Source organism: Sciurus carolinensis, chromosome 3 (assembly GCF_902686445.1).
Source record: "Sciurus carolinensis chromosome 3, mSciCar1.2, whole genome shotgun sequence".
Classification (NCBI taxonomy): domain Eukaryota; kingdom Metazoa; phylum Chordata; class Mammalia; order Rodentia; family Sciuridae; genus Sciurus; species Sciurus carolinensis.
The window spans coordinates 92,432,330-92,452,713 of NC_062215.1; the positions used below are offsets into that span (position 1 = coordinate 92,432,330).

Consider the following 20,384-nt stretch of genomic DNA (forward strand, 5'->3'; position numbering starts at 1 on the left):
ATTCTAATATTCATTGCAGCATCACTCATGGCAGTAACATTATGGAATCAGTAAAATTTCCATCAAGTAATAGAATGGATAAAGAAGATGTGACATATATAAGCAATAGAATATGATTCAGCCTTGACAAAGAAAGAAATATTTTCCTGTATCACAACTTACATAAACCTGGAGAACATAGTATTAGTTGAAATGAAAATCAGGAACAGAAATGAAAACATTATATGATCTCATTCATATGTGGAATCTAAAAATATCTAACTGATAGAAAAATGGTCATTAGCATAGCTGGGAATTTGGAGGATTGGGGAGATGTTGGTCAAAAAAAAAGTTTGGAGGAATAACATCAAGAGACATTGTACATCATAATGACTCTGGTTAATAACAACATATTGTATGCTTAAAAAATACTGAAAAATAGATTTTCCATGTTAACACAAAAAAGTGTTAGCCATGTATGGTAATGCATATGTTTAATGACTTGATTTAACCATTCTACAATGTATGTACATATCAAAACACATCATATGAAATAAATACATATAATTTTTACTTCTCAACTAAAAAATAAAGCATGTAGATGTCAGTACTTCACCAGGATAAGGATCATACATAGGACATTTCAGTTACCAGATGTCTCTACCCCTCTACCAAAAGACATTAAACTAATATTTGATTGCCAAATATTCTAAAAGTGGGTAAATATCTGAAACTGATTATATCAAATCGCTGGTTAATTTTTCACACCAATATGGTTCCAGTATGAAATTTCTGTCAATGTTTATAGTCCAGGAACTGCAAACATTTTAAAGAGAGAGAATTGCATGTAATCGGCTTTGCTGCAGATCATTATGACGATATTTTCTAAGAAAACAGGGCATCTGGGCCGTAGAGGTCATCATCCTAATACAAGGCCTAAATCAACATGCTTTACTTGTAATTTCTATATACCACAAAATAAGTTGTATTCCTTTATTTACTATATCATAGGGAAGTTTATTGTGGAGAACAAAATACTTTCTTTAATACATAAACCAAAATGATTTCCAATTCCTTTTATAGTCTTTTTAATTCAGTAAATTCTTAAAAAGAAAGAATAATTCAGGTATAATTTTTCCATGCTTTATACAAATATTACTCTGCGTAAGTTGTTTATTAGAGTGAAAATAAAACTGTATTTTAAAAAATTAGAGAGCTATGAATCATTCGGCAACAGAAAGATTACATTAGAAATTAGAAAAGCAATGACTTTTATAACTTTTTTCTTTCTCATTGAGTTGATTAAATACTGCTTTCAAACATAGAAATGAACTATGTGTAAAAACTTCCATTGTGTGATAGATTCGGTAGTGACCAGAGGTGGAACATGACTCATGCAAGTAACTTTCTGGAAACCTTAATTTGAAACAGGTTTATAATTAGGAGGTGGAAAGATCTACAGTTGAAAGTAACTAGTGCTAAGCCAGCATACTCTTTTTCTTCCATACAATCCTAGGATCTCGAACTCAATTGTCAAGGCCAAATCATGGCAACCATTCACTGGGATGCTAAGGGAATTATCATGATTGACTACTAGCATCTTCAAGTTGACAGGACAGTATTGGAGTGACCTATAGAGTGAACTGCAAAAGGCTATTAAGGAAAAGTCTGCTGATTGTCCATTACCACCAAAGTTACCCATGATGGCTATAAGGGTAGAACCTAACAATACCAATCAGTCTGAAAACATAGTTGGTAGTTACTTTGTAGCAACTCTTAAGAATTTAATAAATTGCCTGACAATAAACAAAATCTGACTTTCAAGGATTTTCAGGTTTTTAATACTGAACAAAAAGATGAAAAATTTATATCCCTAATGGAAAGGTTTCAGTCACTGAGAAATATTCTGAAAATTTGCCTAGTTTTGCTTCCAACCTGGGAATATATTAAGTCAAAGATCAGGACAATTTTTACACTATCACTTGTTACATGATGCAAAGCAAATATTCAACAAATAATCAAATTTGAGGGAAAAAAAACATGCAAACTGTTAATGGTGTCATTCTAACATTTAAAATGTGACAGTTATCAGAGTCAAACCAAAACATTGCAACTTTTTTTTTTATTCTGTAAAGATTGTCATATAAAACCTTTCTATTTCAATTTTGGGAAACCATAAGAAAATACTTTAGATACAGTGTCAATTTTTCCAAGTCTGTATGTAAAAAGAACTCCGAATTCTAAATTGAAACATTTGCCAATATACTCACGACAGTCATCAGGTTCATCAGATCCATCGCCACAGTCATCCACAGTGTCACACTTCCACCAGAATGGAATGCATTTATCAGTTTTGCAACGAAACTTAAAAAAAAAAAAAAAGAAGATGAATGTTGAAGAACCCAACATGTCTATTAAGGGCATCTCATGACTGCAGTACAGCCTAGCCCACTCTCTTGCTGCAAATGTGAATGTCAGAGAACCTTCTATAATAGAAAATAAATGCTCAACAAATCATAACAAAATAATCTGCTAGGAAAGTACACTGCTCAAGAAAACCCCTTCAGACTCAGCACACAGAAACTTCACTCATTGTGTTCCACAACAGACTGGTTGAGCAGATGCTAAAGAGATCCTGTGGCCTCTAAATCTAAAACATTTACTAACTGGACATTTACAGAAAAAGTTTAGCAAACACCAAAGAGGCCAAAAGTGATCAGGAATATCAGGAAGAGATAGCAAGTAGAATTAATTTAGTTAATCTGAATTAATTTAATTCAATTGTACTTCATTAAAAATTTGGGTAATTTGGTTAACATCTTCTGAGTCTGTGTTCTTCAGCTGCTGAAGGAGGAGCTAAGGATAATCTAGAGGTACCTTTCCAACTCTGTTGTGCTGTGGTTCCAGCAAAGTTCCTGACCATAGAAATACTGCCTTCATTCATAATGAGTATTTGTTCCACATAAATGTTAAGAACACTTCTTTAAGTCAGTGGGGGTTGATACAGTTATTTTCATCTTTTAAATAACTTCTGTGTCTAACCTGACATCCTCCCAATTACCAGGTAAAAGCCTCTGTATGTATTCTTTCTTTTAAATATTTTTTATTGGTTCTTTGTTGATACACATGACAGTAGAAGTGTATTTTGACATATTATACATACATGGATTATAACTTATTCTAATTATGATCCCATTCCTGTGGTTGTATATGATGTGGAGTTTCACTGGTGGTATATTCATATATGAACATAGAAGAATCACGTCTGATTCATTCTACTGTCTTTTCCTATTCCCTTCCCCCTTCCCTTTCCTACATTCCCCGTTCCACATAATAAGGATGAGGGAGAGAAGGAATGGAAGCTCTGTAGTATTGTTTAAGCTTAATAGACCTTGAACTTTTACAAATTCTAAAGATAAGAATGATATAAGATAACCTCTGAGACCAACAGAAGAACTCTCTGCTCTGTAGGAGCCTGCTTATCTAATGCTCCCATCAACATATTTGGTAAATGCATCATCTGTTTGATTCATGACTTTCTTTCATTCTCTCTCTGTAAGTGTTCATGTAACCTCTTCCACACTGGAGCATGTTATTCAGGGTAACATGTTCCTGGGCCTTTGACACTCACATTTTATTCAGAATAAGCTATCTTATTTCCTGTGGGGCAAAAGCTGTGTTTGTATCAAAAGTTGCATACTATTTTCAAAAAGAAAGCCATGAACCCAAATTCATCCACTGAGCTAATGTACAAAACTACCATTCCTATCAAATTCACTAGTGACCAATTGTACATAGTGACCAAAAATCTCAATTTATTCTTTAGTGATCTCTGACAAAAAATTAACTTCTTTCTTAGCAACATTCAGGCAGGAAAATCTAAAGATGATTGTACTTTCTGTACCAATAACCATGTATCTGAAGTAGTTATAATTAAACAATTCATTTAAAATTGTTAAAATCAATCAATAAATTAATTTTAGTCAATTTCTTCTGGCATCATTAAGTGATTTTCTTCTTCATTTTCAAAAAAAATCCAGTGAAAAGCTTGCATTATAATATTCATCTGGAACTGAAAACATTAGTTTAATAATTTTCTAAAATTTATTGATTTTCTTTTGAAGTGTTTATGTTGTAATTCCCACATGAGTGAAGAGCTGGCATTTATTTTAGCATGTTACATGGAACAAAAATTTGTTATAGAAAACTGTAGCCTTGGTTCCATTATTGCTAATGAAAATGGATTAGCAATTCAAGAGTTTTTTCATTTAAAATACTGTTACTTTCTTCAAGTGAGAGAGAATTTAATGTTAGCTTTTGCTGAAACTGTCTGGACAGCGTGGAGGTGATTCAGGATACAATTATATTAAACAGGAGAGTGGATTTTTCTTCCAGCAGCAATGTGGGACGAATAGGGTACTATGAATCCAATGGGAGATCTGACTGTTCACTGATTTTCTCATATTTGCTTAGCCTGTGGTCATGTCTGTTGTGGTTTTTCATAAATTACCAGAGGGAAAAAATTACCTTTATAGATAGTGACTGTCTGGGGATATGAGGCTGAATCTGAAAGCAATTGCCCTGAACATTAAATATTTCCAGTCATTACAGTATATCAAAGCACATTAGTAAGAGGATTTCAGGTCTCCTGTGTATCTTTAAAGCATTCCCAATCATGATTGGAAAAATATCTAAACTATGTCATTTTTAAATTTATTAAATATGCCTGATTTAAACAAATGCCAACTATTAGAATTATAAATGACATGATTATTGCTCTTCATTTCATTCTTAATAAGTACATAAAAGGGTTTTGACTTAAGACAAGTCAGGGTAAAATACACTTATGCTAACTATTCATACTAATCAACATTTTATTGTCCAAAAAAGATGTCTTTTATTTTGTGTCTGGGGTTCACTTTTTCATACTTAAATACAGTAACTTAAAAAAGATTAAAGCTAAATACAAAACATTCTTCATGGTAAATGTTCTCCGGGGCTAATATCTTGGTAAAATAAATTGTAAATTATAATTACCACCCATAAAAAGGAGTCATAGACTACTAAATATGTCTTAGTATAAGGATAAAATACAAATCCATCTATGAAGTACAGTTGAAATGTGAAGCATCCCCCCCACACACACGCAAATAACCAAAGGCATTTTAAAATTGAATTTTTTCCAATTAAAATTATTTAAATAAAATAAATGTAATCAATGGTATTGTAAGAATTGGATTTAATTTTGTTTTTACCAGGTTCTTAGTTTATGCTTTTATTCTTATTGGTGTGATTTGCCTATTTTTCTAAAAATCCATAATAATTAGGAAAACATCATTGGAAGTAATCATTAGGGGATAAATAAAAAAATTCTTCAGTAATAATAAATTTAAAACAATTTTTCATCGAAGTATTTAACAATATGATTCTGAAATATCTAGATTTACTTTAAATATCTACCTCTTGAAAATTGTGTTTCTATAAATTGATTATTCTCTGAGAAGTTCCAAAAGATAGTTTTTTCCTCTCACCTGATCAGTAAAGAATTAGATATGTACATACATCAAAAGATTTGTAGAGATAACCACTAATGTATTACGTTAGTAGTTCATTTTTAACTTTTTCCTTGAAGAAAAAACAAATGAAATGATAACTTAATTTTTTAAGAAGTATGGCTGAAAACAGAACTATTTGTTCTATCTTGCTATATTCTTTTATATTGATTATTAACACTATTGAAGGTACTTGAAAAATTATAAATATTTAGTGTAATTTACTTATATAAATAATACTTTTGGGTTGACTGAGGTTTTCATTTAACTGACTGACATTTTGGGCCTTGAATAAATATAATTATAAATCTTTTAATAAAATATTTTGAAAAGTTTTACTCATTTTATGCTTGTGGTAAGGCCAATGTCTTAATACCTGTGTCTTCTGTTAGAGATACTCATCTGTTTCAAAACATCCTCTGGTCTGCTCTATTTTCAATTGACTATTATGACTCACTACAGTACAGTGTGGCTACAGGGGTACGTAGTATCTCCCAAGTCAGCACAAGAGCCTCGGGGTTAGACCTCAACAGACTGACTCAAAGACCACACCAGAGAAAGGGACCAAAGCTTGTTTAAGAATAAATAATCTGGAGGTTAAGTTAAAAGTTTTGCTAAACTAAACAGCACTAATGAGAACTATATTTTAAAATTAAAGTGATATGATATCTCACTTAAATTTTACTACTAGGAATAATTAGGTTACTAATGTTACACCTTATAGCAACTTTAATTTCCAGTTCTTTAAAAGGAATGTATTTTAAAAAAGAAAAGAAAAAAAAAAACACTCAGGGAATTATAATTAGAACAACACACTGTGAAGAAAGCAGTCTATGACCTCTGCATTGAGCTAGACATTAGAACCTCCTGACAGCAGGTCAAACCAATTGTACCCACATTCTTCTCAGGGTATTCCAGTAGCACTAAAGGGCAAGGTGAGTAACAATGATAATTATGTACCAGGAACTTTTCCCATTTAGTCTTTTGAAGAAGAGACTGAAAATATTATTGCTATTGTTTGAATGTTTTCTCCAAAACCCATGTTGAAATTTGTCACTTGATAATATGGGAAGGTGGGGCCTTTAAGAGATTAGATAAAATCATAAGGGCTCCAATCCCTCATGAATATATTATGTGGTTAGCTGTCTGGGGAATGGGTTAGTTTTCCAGGAATAACATTTTTTTTTTTTTTTTTTTGAACCAGGGATTTAACTCAGGGGCACTCAGTCACTGAGCAACATTCCCAGCCCTATTTTGTATTTTTTTTTTTTAGAGATAGGGTCTCACTGAGTTGCTTAGGGCCTTGCTTTTGCTGAGACTGCTGTTGAACTGGCAATCCTCCTGTCTCAGCCTCCTAAACTGTGGGGATTATAGGCATAAACCACCACGCCTACCGGTAACTAGGTTTTGAAGCAAGCTGTCTCACATTGTGTCCTCTTGCTAACCACTCCTGCTGCCCGCTCCCAAGTGCTTTCACTAGATACAGCCCTTCCATCTTGAACTTCACAGCCTCCAAAATTATGACACATAAATTTTTGTTGTTTATAAATTACCTTGTCTGTGTTATTCTGTTACATGTGAGCGGTAAACAGACTTAAGACAATTATCACTCCACTCAAAAGATGAGAAAATTAAGGCACCAAGAAGTTAGGGAACAACCTCAGGTGATCCCGCCAGTTTAAAGCAGTCAGGGTTATGATCCCTGTGAGTTTGGCTTTAGTCTGTCCTCTTAGCCATTATAAATGCTGACCCCTGGAAAAGCTAGATATCCTTCGTTCTTTCATGTTTGATGCAGTTCTAATCTGAGAAGCAGGCTGACCTAGCAATTGCTTCTCTATTTTGAACTTAAATTTTAAGAGAAATTCAAGCTCTTGTCATGAAGTCATGACAAGTAACTGGAAAAACAGCATATTCAAAGCATCAAGTTATAAGAATAAATTTAGTAATTAAAAAAACAAATTATGGCTTATTTAACAATTTTATCTCAAGTCAAACAAGATAGTGACTCAAATGTAGCAAAATGGCATTTAGTAAAGTTTCTGTTGTAAATAATCTGAAGGTAACAAAATTAAGTCCATGCAACTATCATTATGTAGTAAGTTTTTCTGGACAATATTTGAAAGAAATTAAAGTTTGAAAGAAGAAATAGAGGTTTCAGAAGGTAATCATTTTAATCATTTTAAATTTTTAAATCTGGAGAATTATTCTGCATCCAATTCATTTTTTCTCTATCGCCATCTCTGAGGAATGGGAGAGATGTGGATATTGATGCGGAGTAGATTCATAAAATGTGTTTGTTTAAACTCCACACATTCTCGCCTACCTTGTGCTTTGATTACCTTGTCTTCTTGAACTATATGAAATACCTGATGCTTCTACTATGTCCATTTAAGATTTGAGTCATTATTCTGCATGGATCTGTGTAAGAACGACTTTTATTTTTGTTTTGTTTCCTTTTGACCTCCATGTCCTAGTGCTTAAAGTCCCATTTTCAGAACACGCATAAATTGTTTTTCCCTTACTCTGTGATCATCTCTACAATATATGGGAGAAGCATTCATTCCATTCTAAATAGCAAAAACAACAACAACAAAATGACGCTCAAAAATGGTATAAGCACATAAGCAAACTCAGCAAAAATCTTTATAACTTGCCCATACGTCCCATGAGATGACTTCCCAACCTCCACTCACCTGACTAGCTGTACAATTGGATAGACAAGTCCTGTTATCTGCTGCAAGATAAAAGTTGGTGGGACATGCACAGGTGTGAGTCTTTCCAGGGGCTAGAAGGCACAAATGACTGCAGCCACCATTGTTTATCATGCAGAGATGTTTTGAGACTACAAAGGAGAATGAACAATAAAACAAAACGATCAAGACTAATAATATGACACGGGACTAGAGATAAGACTTTAAATCTTCATAACTTAAGTTCGAATACATCTTCGTAAGCAAGAACTCATCCAGATTATAAATATAAGTTTATTATAAATGCTACTCATTGTCCAATAGTATTAATTTTATATTAAATGCATTTAAAGATTCTTTCTATACAAACAAGCATATTAGTAGCAAAAATATACCTTGTTCATTAAATAGAGACCATTAGCACTGTGGATGAAGACATACATGTTTAAAAATACAAATGTAAAATAAAACAGTGAAACAATGCTCTATAACCAATAGTACAGGTACTTTACTTTCTAGTCCAAATATGTGCTGTCAATAAAATTCTCAAAACTTTTCCCACAAGATCTGATAGAATTTCTATTGGAAATACTCTTGAATAAAATTGATTTATTTGTAATTTTATAACCTTCGATATATATATGTATAATTATAATTATATATGTATATATACATTTCCTTCTATCTAACATTCCAGAAATTAAGAATCCTATAAATATGTTGAAAACAAATTATCTCAAGTATGTAATTTTCACTTTTTTGACTACATGTATTATTACCATTTCAACTTAATATGTTTTGAACAAATCAATAACTCTTTGGGCTATTATTGAGCTTTTAATCATATCCCTTAATAGCAATACTTGATATCAACTGAATTCATCATAAAAAATAACACTAAATAAGGTAATCTTGTCATTTTTCTCAAAACAAAATTACACTTAACCTTGAAAGAATAAAAAATGGAATGTTACTGAAAGATGTTGATGCATTTATGGAAATCATGGAAAGAATAATTACCATCAGGTTGTCTATAAGAATGATACACCTGGATATCTGTGATGGCATGCCATGAGTTAATCAGTGAGAGTCTGTCTGCTCCCGAGGTTTTATGGGCACGGCTGAGTGACTTGGTTTTCCCATCAGTCCAGTAGATGTAGTCTTCAAACAATGTTAGTGCAATCACCCCTGGAATGTCTTGATTAGGGACTGTAATAGGAGATGGTAAGATTAATGTTCAGTCTTGGAAGACTGCCAGTTAAAATATTCAATACTACATGGGCTGACAGACACAACTGCTACAGAACTTCATGTGAATAATTGCTGTGACAACCTGTCAGGCCGGCAAGGTTCTTTATTACTGGCTAAGAGAATGCAAGAAAGGGCTCAGGAGTTCACTTTGCTCAGATTTAGTTTGGTTCAAACGCTGGGAAGAAAATAAATATGAACCTGCTCACCATTAGTGGAAGGCTGCTTCACCAGAAACAAATAACATCCAACATTTTAAAATTCAAAATTGGGAGATTATATATATATATATATATTCTTCATCCAGTTGTTCTTAAATAAAATCTTAAAATTTAAAGGCCACTGACCAATTCTGTTCTACATTTAAAATGATTAAATTAACTATCAAGGATGAAAGATGTCTCCTACCCAGAAATTGATAACTATGAAATTACTACAAACCATTTTAGTCATTGAGATTTTATGAGCATTATTATTATTATTATTATTTTTACCTGCAAGATGAGCTCAGGGTAGAAGGAAAGTATAGCAGATAAAAACACATTACACAGATTTAGTAGTTAGCAAAACTGTTTAGTTGCAGGTTAAACTTTATAATTATGCCTTTGTTATAGGCATGAGTTTAAATATGAACAGTGAATCGAGCAACACAAATGTGGGTTTTTTTGTTTTTTTCCTTCAAGAGATTTTAGGGTCCTATCAGGCAAATAAGATATAATAAACCCTGTTTGGTGTTTTGGGAATGATGTTACAGGGTTTTAGAATTTACTTTTTGCTTCCAGTTTCTCAAAACTATTAAATAATAGAATTCAGAAGATAGAAATTACCCAATTTATAAAAAATATTGTGATACCTTTTTCTGTATTAATTTTCAAATTTACTTTTTAATATTTCTAAGTTTTTTGCTGAAAAATCTTCAATGACTCCAGTAATATATACATTTTATTAATTAAATTTTAATGACTGAGAAGTTATATTTGGATTTGACTGCTCAGTACCAACTGAATTCGCTGCTTTCAGAGATTTGCTGACTTCTTTGAAAAATACTGAATAAATTCATTTTAAATCTATTGATTTGTTATGTTTATTATGTCAAATGTGATCAGATAATTCACTATAATTCACAGGAAGTATAAATAAAATGAATTAAATAGTAAACCTTTAAATAAATGGTGTTATTTTATTGACTACTCTCAACAATACAGCATCTAGCCAGAAATCAACCCCAGACTACATAATAATGCATATGATGATACAAAAATTTTAAATATTCAGATGTGCACACTTGGTATGTTTTAAATTTTGATGTAAATATCCAGATGTACACACTTACTCATCTGTATACTCTTATTAACATGGAACAAGCAGTAAAATGATAAGTGGAATTGGATAGAAGAATGAAAGGAATAGTTTACCATTATGAATCATGTTTAAGATACAGATATAAACTCTTTCTTCACTTTCCTTTTTTATTCTAGAAATAAAAATAAATGTCACAAAAAAATAACAATTGGGTGAATGAATCATGGTGATGAGTGATCATTGTGAGTTTTTAACCCTGATGCATATGTTCGGAAACTGGGGGAAAAAAGTTTGTAAAAAATTTTAAGAGGCTCAAAACTGTTGAATTTGTATATCTTTAGGTGCAAAGGAAGTAATCACTTCATTAAATAGGGCTCAAAAATTTAATAATTTCTTTTTAAAATCTCAGTCCTTGAGAGATTCAATTAATGTCTGTGTAAAAACTGAAATTACTCTAAGAATTTGCCAATTAGCATTTCAAAAATAGCACAGTCTTTTTAACTATTCAGCAATAACTATAGTTGATATTTATTAAGCACATGGGTGCTTCAGAACTAGGCCATTGCATCTCCAAGTGTTTGGAGGTACTTGTACCCTATAAAAAGAACTATTGGGTACAGATATCAATAGTTTTGAGGTTGAGAAGTACTGCACTAGGATATTGACTTTATGCCTTAATTCATTTAATATTCCCCTAAACTCTACTTACTGTATGGTAGTGGACTGCACTTTGTAGTTGAGATAATTAAGATTTGGAAAACTTAACTTGATAAAGGAGAGGTAGAAAAATTAGTAAATGAAGGCAGTTGCATTTGAATATAAGACAACTTCTCTGGCTACAATTTTAATCCCTTCACCATTCTAGCTTAAGAAACCCAAGGAAGTAGAGTACATAAAACAATGGGATAATTTCATAAGTGACATATAAAGTTTATTTAGTGACTAGATTGCAATTGTATTGTATATGGTTTCCAGACATGGAATAATTTAGGTATTAAGCAAGTACTTAAGGAAATCAGAAAAGAGAATTCTTACTTCAGAAGAATAGCACATATCTGAATATATCAAATACATAGAAAAGTCAGGTCAAAGTGAGGAAAATTAGTCTATTTGCCCAAAGTGACCATCTGTTTGTTTCAATTCCTTGTTTGATGTTGGCACAGAAGAACATGACTGATGCTAGTAGTTTGGAAGGCCATTCCAGGTCTGCTCATTTGGTAAATGTGCTTACTTCCTGAACAACATCAAACACAACCACCAGAGTATTTGTTCTAGAAAAAGCAAAGTAAAAATACCAACAAGGACAAACTTAGACCCATACATCTGAACTCCCCTGGCTCTATCTGTCTAGTCTTTTAAGAAATAGGGACAAGCTAATACCACAAGCAACACCAATGAAAATCAGGCAAAGCAAAAGGAACAAAAACAAATGGAAGTTTTCACATAATGTCCTTTTTTAGTATTCAGCTCATAACTGAGGAGTATGCTTCATTTCCTCCTTAGGATCCAAATCTCTTCCACAAGAGTTAATTAATTATCTCCTTAAGCTTCTGTGAAAAGAATTGTCATATATTAACTGTTCAATGATAAGCATAAATAAATGAATGTATTCTTCTTTTTTTCTATCAGCATATGAAGAGCTCAATCTACATCATGATTAAATGAACAAATTTGGGCTAAAATGTTGTATATTTTCATACAAGAAACTTTTCTCATTCTGAAGAAAGTAATTGTTCATTTTTGGTTGTCCATTTATTTTTACATCATGCATATATATGTGTACATGTGATACATGTCTATATGTAGTATACATGCAGGTACTTATACATAACTGATATGTCACACATATAACACACACACACAGAGCAAGAGAGATGTATTACAACATGCGTCACAGTAAGTGGAGATAACAAGCATGCAGTGTAATAGTCAAGAGGAATATTTAGTAAACTCTTACCAATGAGATGTGACTGATTTTAGGGGAATAAGTAATAAATGTGCTCCCAAAATGGCAACTAACTTTCCAAGACAGAAATATTACAAGTGGTATTACCATATAAGACTTGATTTACTTACTTAAAAGACAAACATGAAGAGTAAATTTAAGGAAACTTTCATTTAAAGGTATTCAGTAGACATGCACAAAAGAAAAACAGAACTGCAGTTTAACAGGTATTTATAATATATATAGCCTATTTTAGCTTACTATAGTTAGGCACCTATTCTATATAACAGCTTTATTTATTGTATTGTTTCCAGCATTCCACTCAAGCACTAAGCTCCTAATTTTTATTTCAGACACTATATGTTTCAGAAGAAGGGAGTTGATACTTGGCAAAAAATAAATCAAGGAAATACTCCCTTGTGGAGTTTTTCCCTTTTAGTCAGGTTGGCTGCCATTTTGCTAAGACTCATGGTCACTGTGACAGAAAGAAGAGGCAGCAATCCAGAACATGCTCTTTGCTTAAATGCTGCCTCACAGCCAGAGACAGCCTATCACAATAAACCCGATGAGTCATTTCTTTGGACAGCATTCATCATGCCAAACAAGTACATTCCTGGATAACCTTATTCTAAATTTACATTCTGACTCATATAGAACAAAGTGCACAAGAACTAGAGTTCTCATCCTTTGTTCAGTTGAAATCTCATTGTGTTATGCAAGGGCACTACACTGGGATACCTGCAGAAAGAACATGAATTTGCACAGTAGATTAGTACTTAGACATTTTATTAATGATGTCTATTTTTTTTCTCCTATTTCTTTCCAAGGTTTATATTTAGGATCCAAGTGCTATTTCAAAATACTAATATGGCCAGCGATCCCTCAAACTTATTACTTAAAATGTCTCTAAAGGCTTTACAATACTTTCCAATGTAAAACACAAACTTTGGAGAATGTAATCAGTATATTCTATAATTATTTTTATGATGGAATCAAGATAAAGAAATAACTAGGGTTTAGAAATGATTTGTTATGAATTGGTACATATTTAGAAGGAAGTACTCAAAACAAACTGTGATATTTTAAGATCAAACTGAACCTTTGTACAAAATTGACTATGAAAGATTAATCTCCCAAGACTTTAAAATTAATAAGACTATCAATTTAGACATTAAAAAATTTTCATTTTATGAAATATATTTAATATGCTTTCATTTTTTAATTCTTTATGCCTTTATCCCAAATAAAAGTTCATATATTCTCATATCTGAAATGATTAAAAACTGTTTAAACTTTTCTTCTTTAAAAAAATATTTTTTAGTTGTAGATGTACACAATATCTTTCTTCATTTACTTTTATGGGGTGCTGAGGATCGAACCTAGTGCCTTACATGTGCAAGGCAATGCTCTACCACTGAGTCACAGTCCCAGCCAAACTTTTCTCCTTTAATCAAGAATTGAGTTTGTTGTTTCTTTTTTTATTATTGTTATTTCCTTTCTGCATATGCCAGGCAAGGGTTCTATGGCTGCCTTATATCCTCAGCTCTTTTCTCCTTGTTTTGAATGTCTTCAGCCTCTTTTGTAAAAGTCACTGTTCCAGCATAAACAGAAAACACATCTTCAAATGATAATTGAAGAAAAACAAGAATATAGAAATTATTTACAGAAGTGTGGTCATATCTGAGAGACCAATGACAGTTTATTTTTCCTAGATTTCTTGCTAGAACTGGTTAAAAAAAAAATATGTAGCTGAGAGGAAAAAGTCATTCAAGAATGGTAGCCATTGGTGAATGAACTCAGTCACTGCTAAATCACTGCGGTTGGGGAACTGGAAGGAAAGGGGTGGATAAACATTCAAACTTTTCCTCTGTGTTCACCTCCTCATGCCCTCCAAGTACATCCTACAGAATAAAGTCAACTTAAGGCCAGAAGGGAAAAGAGCCTGGGCTATGTAAATCATAGAAACCAGTCTTGAAGCACCCGAAAAAAAGGGCAAAAGAGGCACAGATGGAGAAATTAGATACCCTGCAATTAAAATGCTTTGTATTTTTTATGTCACTTATCTCCCCATGGATAAAAACCATCAATGACACCCATTCTCTAGGCAATATGGCAACATGGTGCAAAGGATTTAGCCTGACTAAAGCACCTACTGTCTTCAGTAAAGAAGATCAGGATGCTCACAGGATACTCACTAATTCTCTGTTCTGAGAGAACACAATGCTAACAATCTCTGCTGATATGCTTACAGAAGGATAAGAGCATATGTAAGTAGGGAAACTAGGTGATGATGAAAGTAACAAAACACAAAAATCAAAAAGGAATAGATGAAACAATGAAAAACAACAAGTCCTGAAGAAAATGAGGTGAGATTAAATGAAGACTACAGAACTGCATAGGCTAGGACACTGTGAAAATTATACTGTGATAGAAAATGGTTCATCATGCCAGAGAAAATGGAAGACAGTAGTCAGTGGGTGGGTGGATAATGGTCTCTAGTTTACAAAAAACAATAGAGAAGAGTGGGTGGGGGGAAATGGCCAGGGTATACTAATCTTCAGAGAATGACTGCTGAGCCAGTAGCTTTAGTTACAAACACCACAACAAAACAGTGTGCTTTATGTAATCTCAGAGCCAAGGACATCTGTTCTTTGTCAGTAATTATGTCCCCTTCAGCTTTGCTTGCAGATTTTTTTATATAATTTTTTCCTCTGAACCATCAACAGCAAGCTACAAGATGTTGCATTTATTGTTATCCTCTATAGCCATTTTGCCTGCCTGCTCTTTAATGCAATTTTGCTTAATGGTAATGAATAGCACTACAAATAAATTTTCAGGCAAATGGATTCAAAATTCATTGTTCAAAATGAATAGGAGCATTAAGAAATGACAGGAACACTCAGGATAGATAATATTTTCAAATATTGTGATAGACTATTGAAAAGATATTTTTCCAATAAAAAAAATCATTGTCCTTCAATGAGGTCTTCAAAAATAATGTTCTTTGAGTCAACATACACCATACTGCACAGCTGATCTAAGTTAATACCGCTAATGCCACTTACAATAAGAGACTGACTTTTCTGTATTGTCATTTGATCAAATGTCCAAACTAAGGTTATGTGTCTCTCCATAGTATGGTAATTTATACTGGGACACTAAATTTATAACTTTTTGAAATATGTCACTTTTATGAAGGCAATGTTAAAAATGAGTGTGGTATTTAAGCCATTATTAAAAGGGCAAAGTAATCCATGCCCTATGATTTTGTGGAATTTCTTGCATCATTTTGTCCACTTCCTCAACTCAAATAATATGTACTTTGTATGTTGACTAAAAATATTAGTTTTATCACAATTCAGTTCCTTCCTCCATGTCACCTATTTTTAAATTGTTATAGGAAGTCAGATATGGTTATTTCAATAACTTAACCTCTAAAAGGAATAATGCTCTTAATGAATGTGGAGTTATGTGAGGTTATATGAAGTTTTAACAGCAGGCTTTGAAAATGAGTGCTGAGAACTAGGCTTTGGAAATATTATCTCTGGAAATGACATTGCATTCCATTCTCTGAATTAAGCAAAGCAACACTGTTTTGTGCACTTGGTAAAAGGAGATTTCTGCTGCTGTGAAATTTTGGGGGCCTTGTTATTTCTGATACCAACCTTCACAGGCCCTTGGGAAAATGTTTTTGGAGTCTAGCTTTCAGTATATATCATAAACATAAGATTTATGATACTCTACACACATGTGCATTAGGAATATCTTTGTTAAAAGAGTCCTAATGAAAACTGAAGACAATAAAAAGCACTGTGTCAATTGGGTTATTTGTATTATTGGTGTAGAGTTTTTTGAGTTCTTTATATATTCTGGAAATTAGTGCTCTATCTGAAGTATGAGTGGCAAAGATATTCTCCCACTCTGTAGGCTCTCTCTTCACATTGCTGATAGTTTCCTTTGCTGAGAGAAAGCTATTTAGTTTGAATCTGTCCCAGTCTGATTCTTGCTTTTATTTCTTGTGCTATGGGAGTCCTGTTAAGGAAGTCTGATCCTAAGCCAACAAGTTGAAGATTTGGACCTATGTTTTCTTCTATAAGATGCAGGGTCTCTGGTCTGATTCCAAGGTCCTTGATCCATTGTGAGTTGATTTTTGTGCAGGATGAAAGATAGGGGTTTAGTTTCATTCTGTTGCATATGGATTTCCAGTTTTCCCAGCACCATTTGTTGAAGAGGCTATCTTTTCTCCATTGCATATTTTTGGAACCTTTATCTAGTATGAGAAAATTGTATTTATTTGGGTTTGTGTCCATGTCCTCTATTCTGTACTGTTGATCTACCTGTCTATTTTGGTGCAAATACCATGCCATTTTTGTTACTATTGCTTTGTAGTACAGTTGAAGTTCTGGTATTGCGATAACCCTCTTTCATTCTTCTTGCCAAGGATTGCTTTAGCTATTCTGGGTTTCTTATTCTTCCAGATGAATTTCATGATTGCTTGCTCTATTTCTGTAAGGTACATCATTGGTATTTTAATTGGAATTGCATTGAATCTGTATAGCACTTTTGGTAGTATGGTCATTTTTTGTTTTTTATTGTAAACTAATGTGATACATGTTGTTTCTCTGTACATGGAGTAAAGGCATACCATCTGTTTAATCATAAATTTACATAGGGTAATGTTGGTTGATTCATTCTGTTATTTTTCCCTTCCCCCCACCCCTCCCATCCCTCTTTTCCCTCTATACAGTCCTTCCTTCCCCCATTCTTGCCCCCCTCCCTAACCCTAACTCTAACCCTAAAACTAACCTCTCTCATGCTCCATTATGTGTCATCATCCATTTATCAGCGAGATCATTCTTCCTTTGGTTTTTTGAGATTGGCTTATCTCACTTAGCATGATATTCTCCAATTTCATCCATTTGCCTGCAAATGCCATAATTTTATCATTCTTTATGGCGGAGTAATATTCCTTTGTGTATATATATATATATATATATATATATATATATATATATACCACAGTTTCTTTATCCATTCATCAACTGAAGGGCATCTAGGTTGGTTCCACAATTTGGCTATGGTGAATTGAGCAGCAATGAACATTGATGTGGCTGTATCTCTGTAGTATGCGGATTGTAAGTCCTTTGGGTATAGGCCAAGGAGTGGGATAGCCGGGTCAAATGATAGTTCCATTCCAAGTTTTCTAAGGAATCTCCATACTGCTTTCCAGAGTGGTTGCACTAATTTGCAACCCCACCAGCAATGTATGAGTGTACCTTTTTCCCCACATCCTCGCCAACACCCAATCAACAAAAGGGCTAAGGATATGAACAGATGCTTTACAGAAGATCTACAAGCAATCAACAAACATATGAAAAAATGTTCACCATCTTTAGTAATAAGATAAATGCAAATCAAAACTACACTAAGATTCCATCTCACCCCAATTAGAATGGTGATTATCAAGAATACAAGCAACAATAGGTGCTGGAGAGGATGTGGGGAAAAAGGTACACTCATACATTGCTGGTGGGGATGCAAATCAGAGGAACCACTCTGGAAAGCAGTATGGAGATTCCTTAGAAAACTTGGAATGGAACTATCATTTGACCCAGCTATCCCACTCCTTGGCCTATACCCAAAGGACTTACAATCAGCATACTACAGAGATACAGCCACATCAATGTTCATTGCTGCTCAATTCACCATAGCCAAATTGTGGAACCAAACTAGATGCCCTTCAGTTGATGAATGGATAAAGAAACTGTGGTATATATATATATATACAATGGAATATTACTCTGCCATAAAAAATGATAAAATTATGGCATCTGCAGGCAAATGGATGAAATTGGAGAATATCATGCTAAGTGAGATAAGCCAATCTCAAAAAACCAAAGGACGAATGATCTCGCTGATAAGCGGATGATGACACATAATGGGGGGTGGGGGGGTAGGAATGGAGGAAGGAAGGACTGTACAGAGGGAAAAGAGGGGTGGGAAGGGTGGGGGGGAGGAAAAAATAACAGAATGAATCAAACATCATTACCCTATGTAAATGTATGATTACGCAAATGGTATGCTGTTACTCCATGTACAAACAGAAACAACATGTATCCCATTTGTTTACAATAAAAATTAAAAAAAGAAAAGCACTGTGTCATTGAACCGTTATCAAATACAGGTGTTGACATAAATGCAGTTACTGGTCTTCCAACATTTCTTCAAATAAATGTGCTTGTGGGATAAAAGCAGAAAGGAGTGTAATACATTATAAGCAAATCAGTTCTAGGGAGTCTTAGCAATAAGTAGGGGTAAGTAACGGAATCGATAAACTGTCCTTCTTTCCTACCGTTTCAACCTCAGTCAATTCATATTAGGAAATGTACAGAAGCCCTAATCTATAAAGAAGAGCATTGACCAATAGTGAGGCAAATAATTACTTGGATTAAGGAGTAACAACAACCTGAGAAGAATGTACTGACCCCTAATCTAGTCCTCCTACGTGTATATTTCAAAATCTCACATTTGAGATAGATGTGGTTGTTGAAAATGATTGAACACCCAAACTAGGATAATGTTTTAAATGTCCCTATATTAAAAAGTATGTGAAACAGACGTGACATTTGCAAAAAAAAAAATAATCTATTTAAACACACATGAAATTTAATGTAGCATATCCTATCAGGGGCAAAACTGAAAGACATGATTGACACTGAAATTCTGAGACATTTTAGAAATGGCAGTTAATTTCAATTTATTTTCCTGGTTCAGGAACATTTCTATAGTAACTGAATTGTATTTTGCTTCCTTTCATTAATTTTTATTGTATTGTAAACAGTAGCACATCAACACCGTTGGCATAAAATTGCCTGTGAAGTCTACTGTTTGTAATGGACTGTGAATGATAGGGTTATTTTTTTCAAAAGTACTAAAATGAAAAGTCTTACCAAGAATGAACCACTCTAGAATATTGTAAAATAGTAGGGGGCTGCTCATTAGGTTTCTTCCCTTTCTTAGTGAGGTTTGGTGTATATTTAAATTATCTAAAGACTCCAATGCAACAGCTATTAAGTTTCAAGATAAATAAACAAAAAAACATCCCCTTTAGTTTTTTTCGCTCCTTCTTTTTCACATCAGAAGAGAACCTTTTAAATATATTTTATGCTATTTTACCACTAGCATGCTGAGATTTGGATTCCTTTTCCAACATTAATAAGACTCACTGCTTGGGTTATGATTTGGATTTTTAAATCCAAGCACATTATACCCTTTCAAAACACAAACTAGATTCCCAGAGCAATACACTTATAGAGTTAGACTACAATACTGCCACTTAATATTGAGACCCTTCAGGTCTAGGAAAATAGATACAGTTATTCTCTAAATGAAGAGCCATAGTCAACATAATTGCATGAAGTTTTAGAATTTGTCCAAAGTACAACAGACACTTCGGTGATAAGCTATAGTTTAGGGTCATATCCAATCATTACTCTCTTCAGAGAAATTAGCAGTGATGAGTATAAATTTTTCCAGTATGCTGTATAAACTATGTAAATAATCAAGTTATTTAATACAAGGTTAAATCATTTAGTGATACATTGAAAGGTACTGTGGAAAAGAAGTGTTGAACAAATAAACTTAGAATCTCAAATTTTAAAATAACTT

At 33.1% G+C, this 20,384-nt stretch overlaps 1 protein-coding gene across 1 annotated transcript in view; it reads right to left on the minus strand.

The window, feature by feature from the left end:
• Lrp1b (LDL receptor related protein 1B) overlaps positions 1-20,384 on the minus strand; it is a 1,852,169-nt gene that overhangs the window by 195,593 nt on the left and 1,636,192 nt on the right. Inside the window, 3 exon segments of the mRNA XM_047543195.1 lie at positions 2,250-2,343; positions 8,225-8,373; positions 9,242-9,430. Of these exon segments, the coding sequence (XP_047399151.1) occupies positions 2,250-2,343; positions 8,225-8,373; positions 9,242-9,430 (432 nt within the window).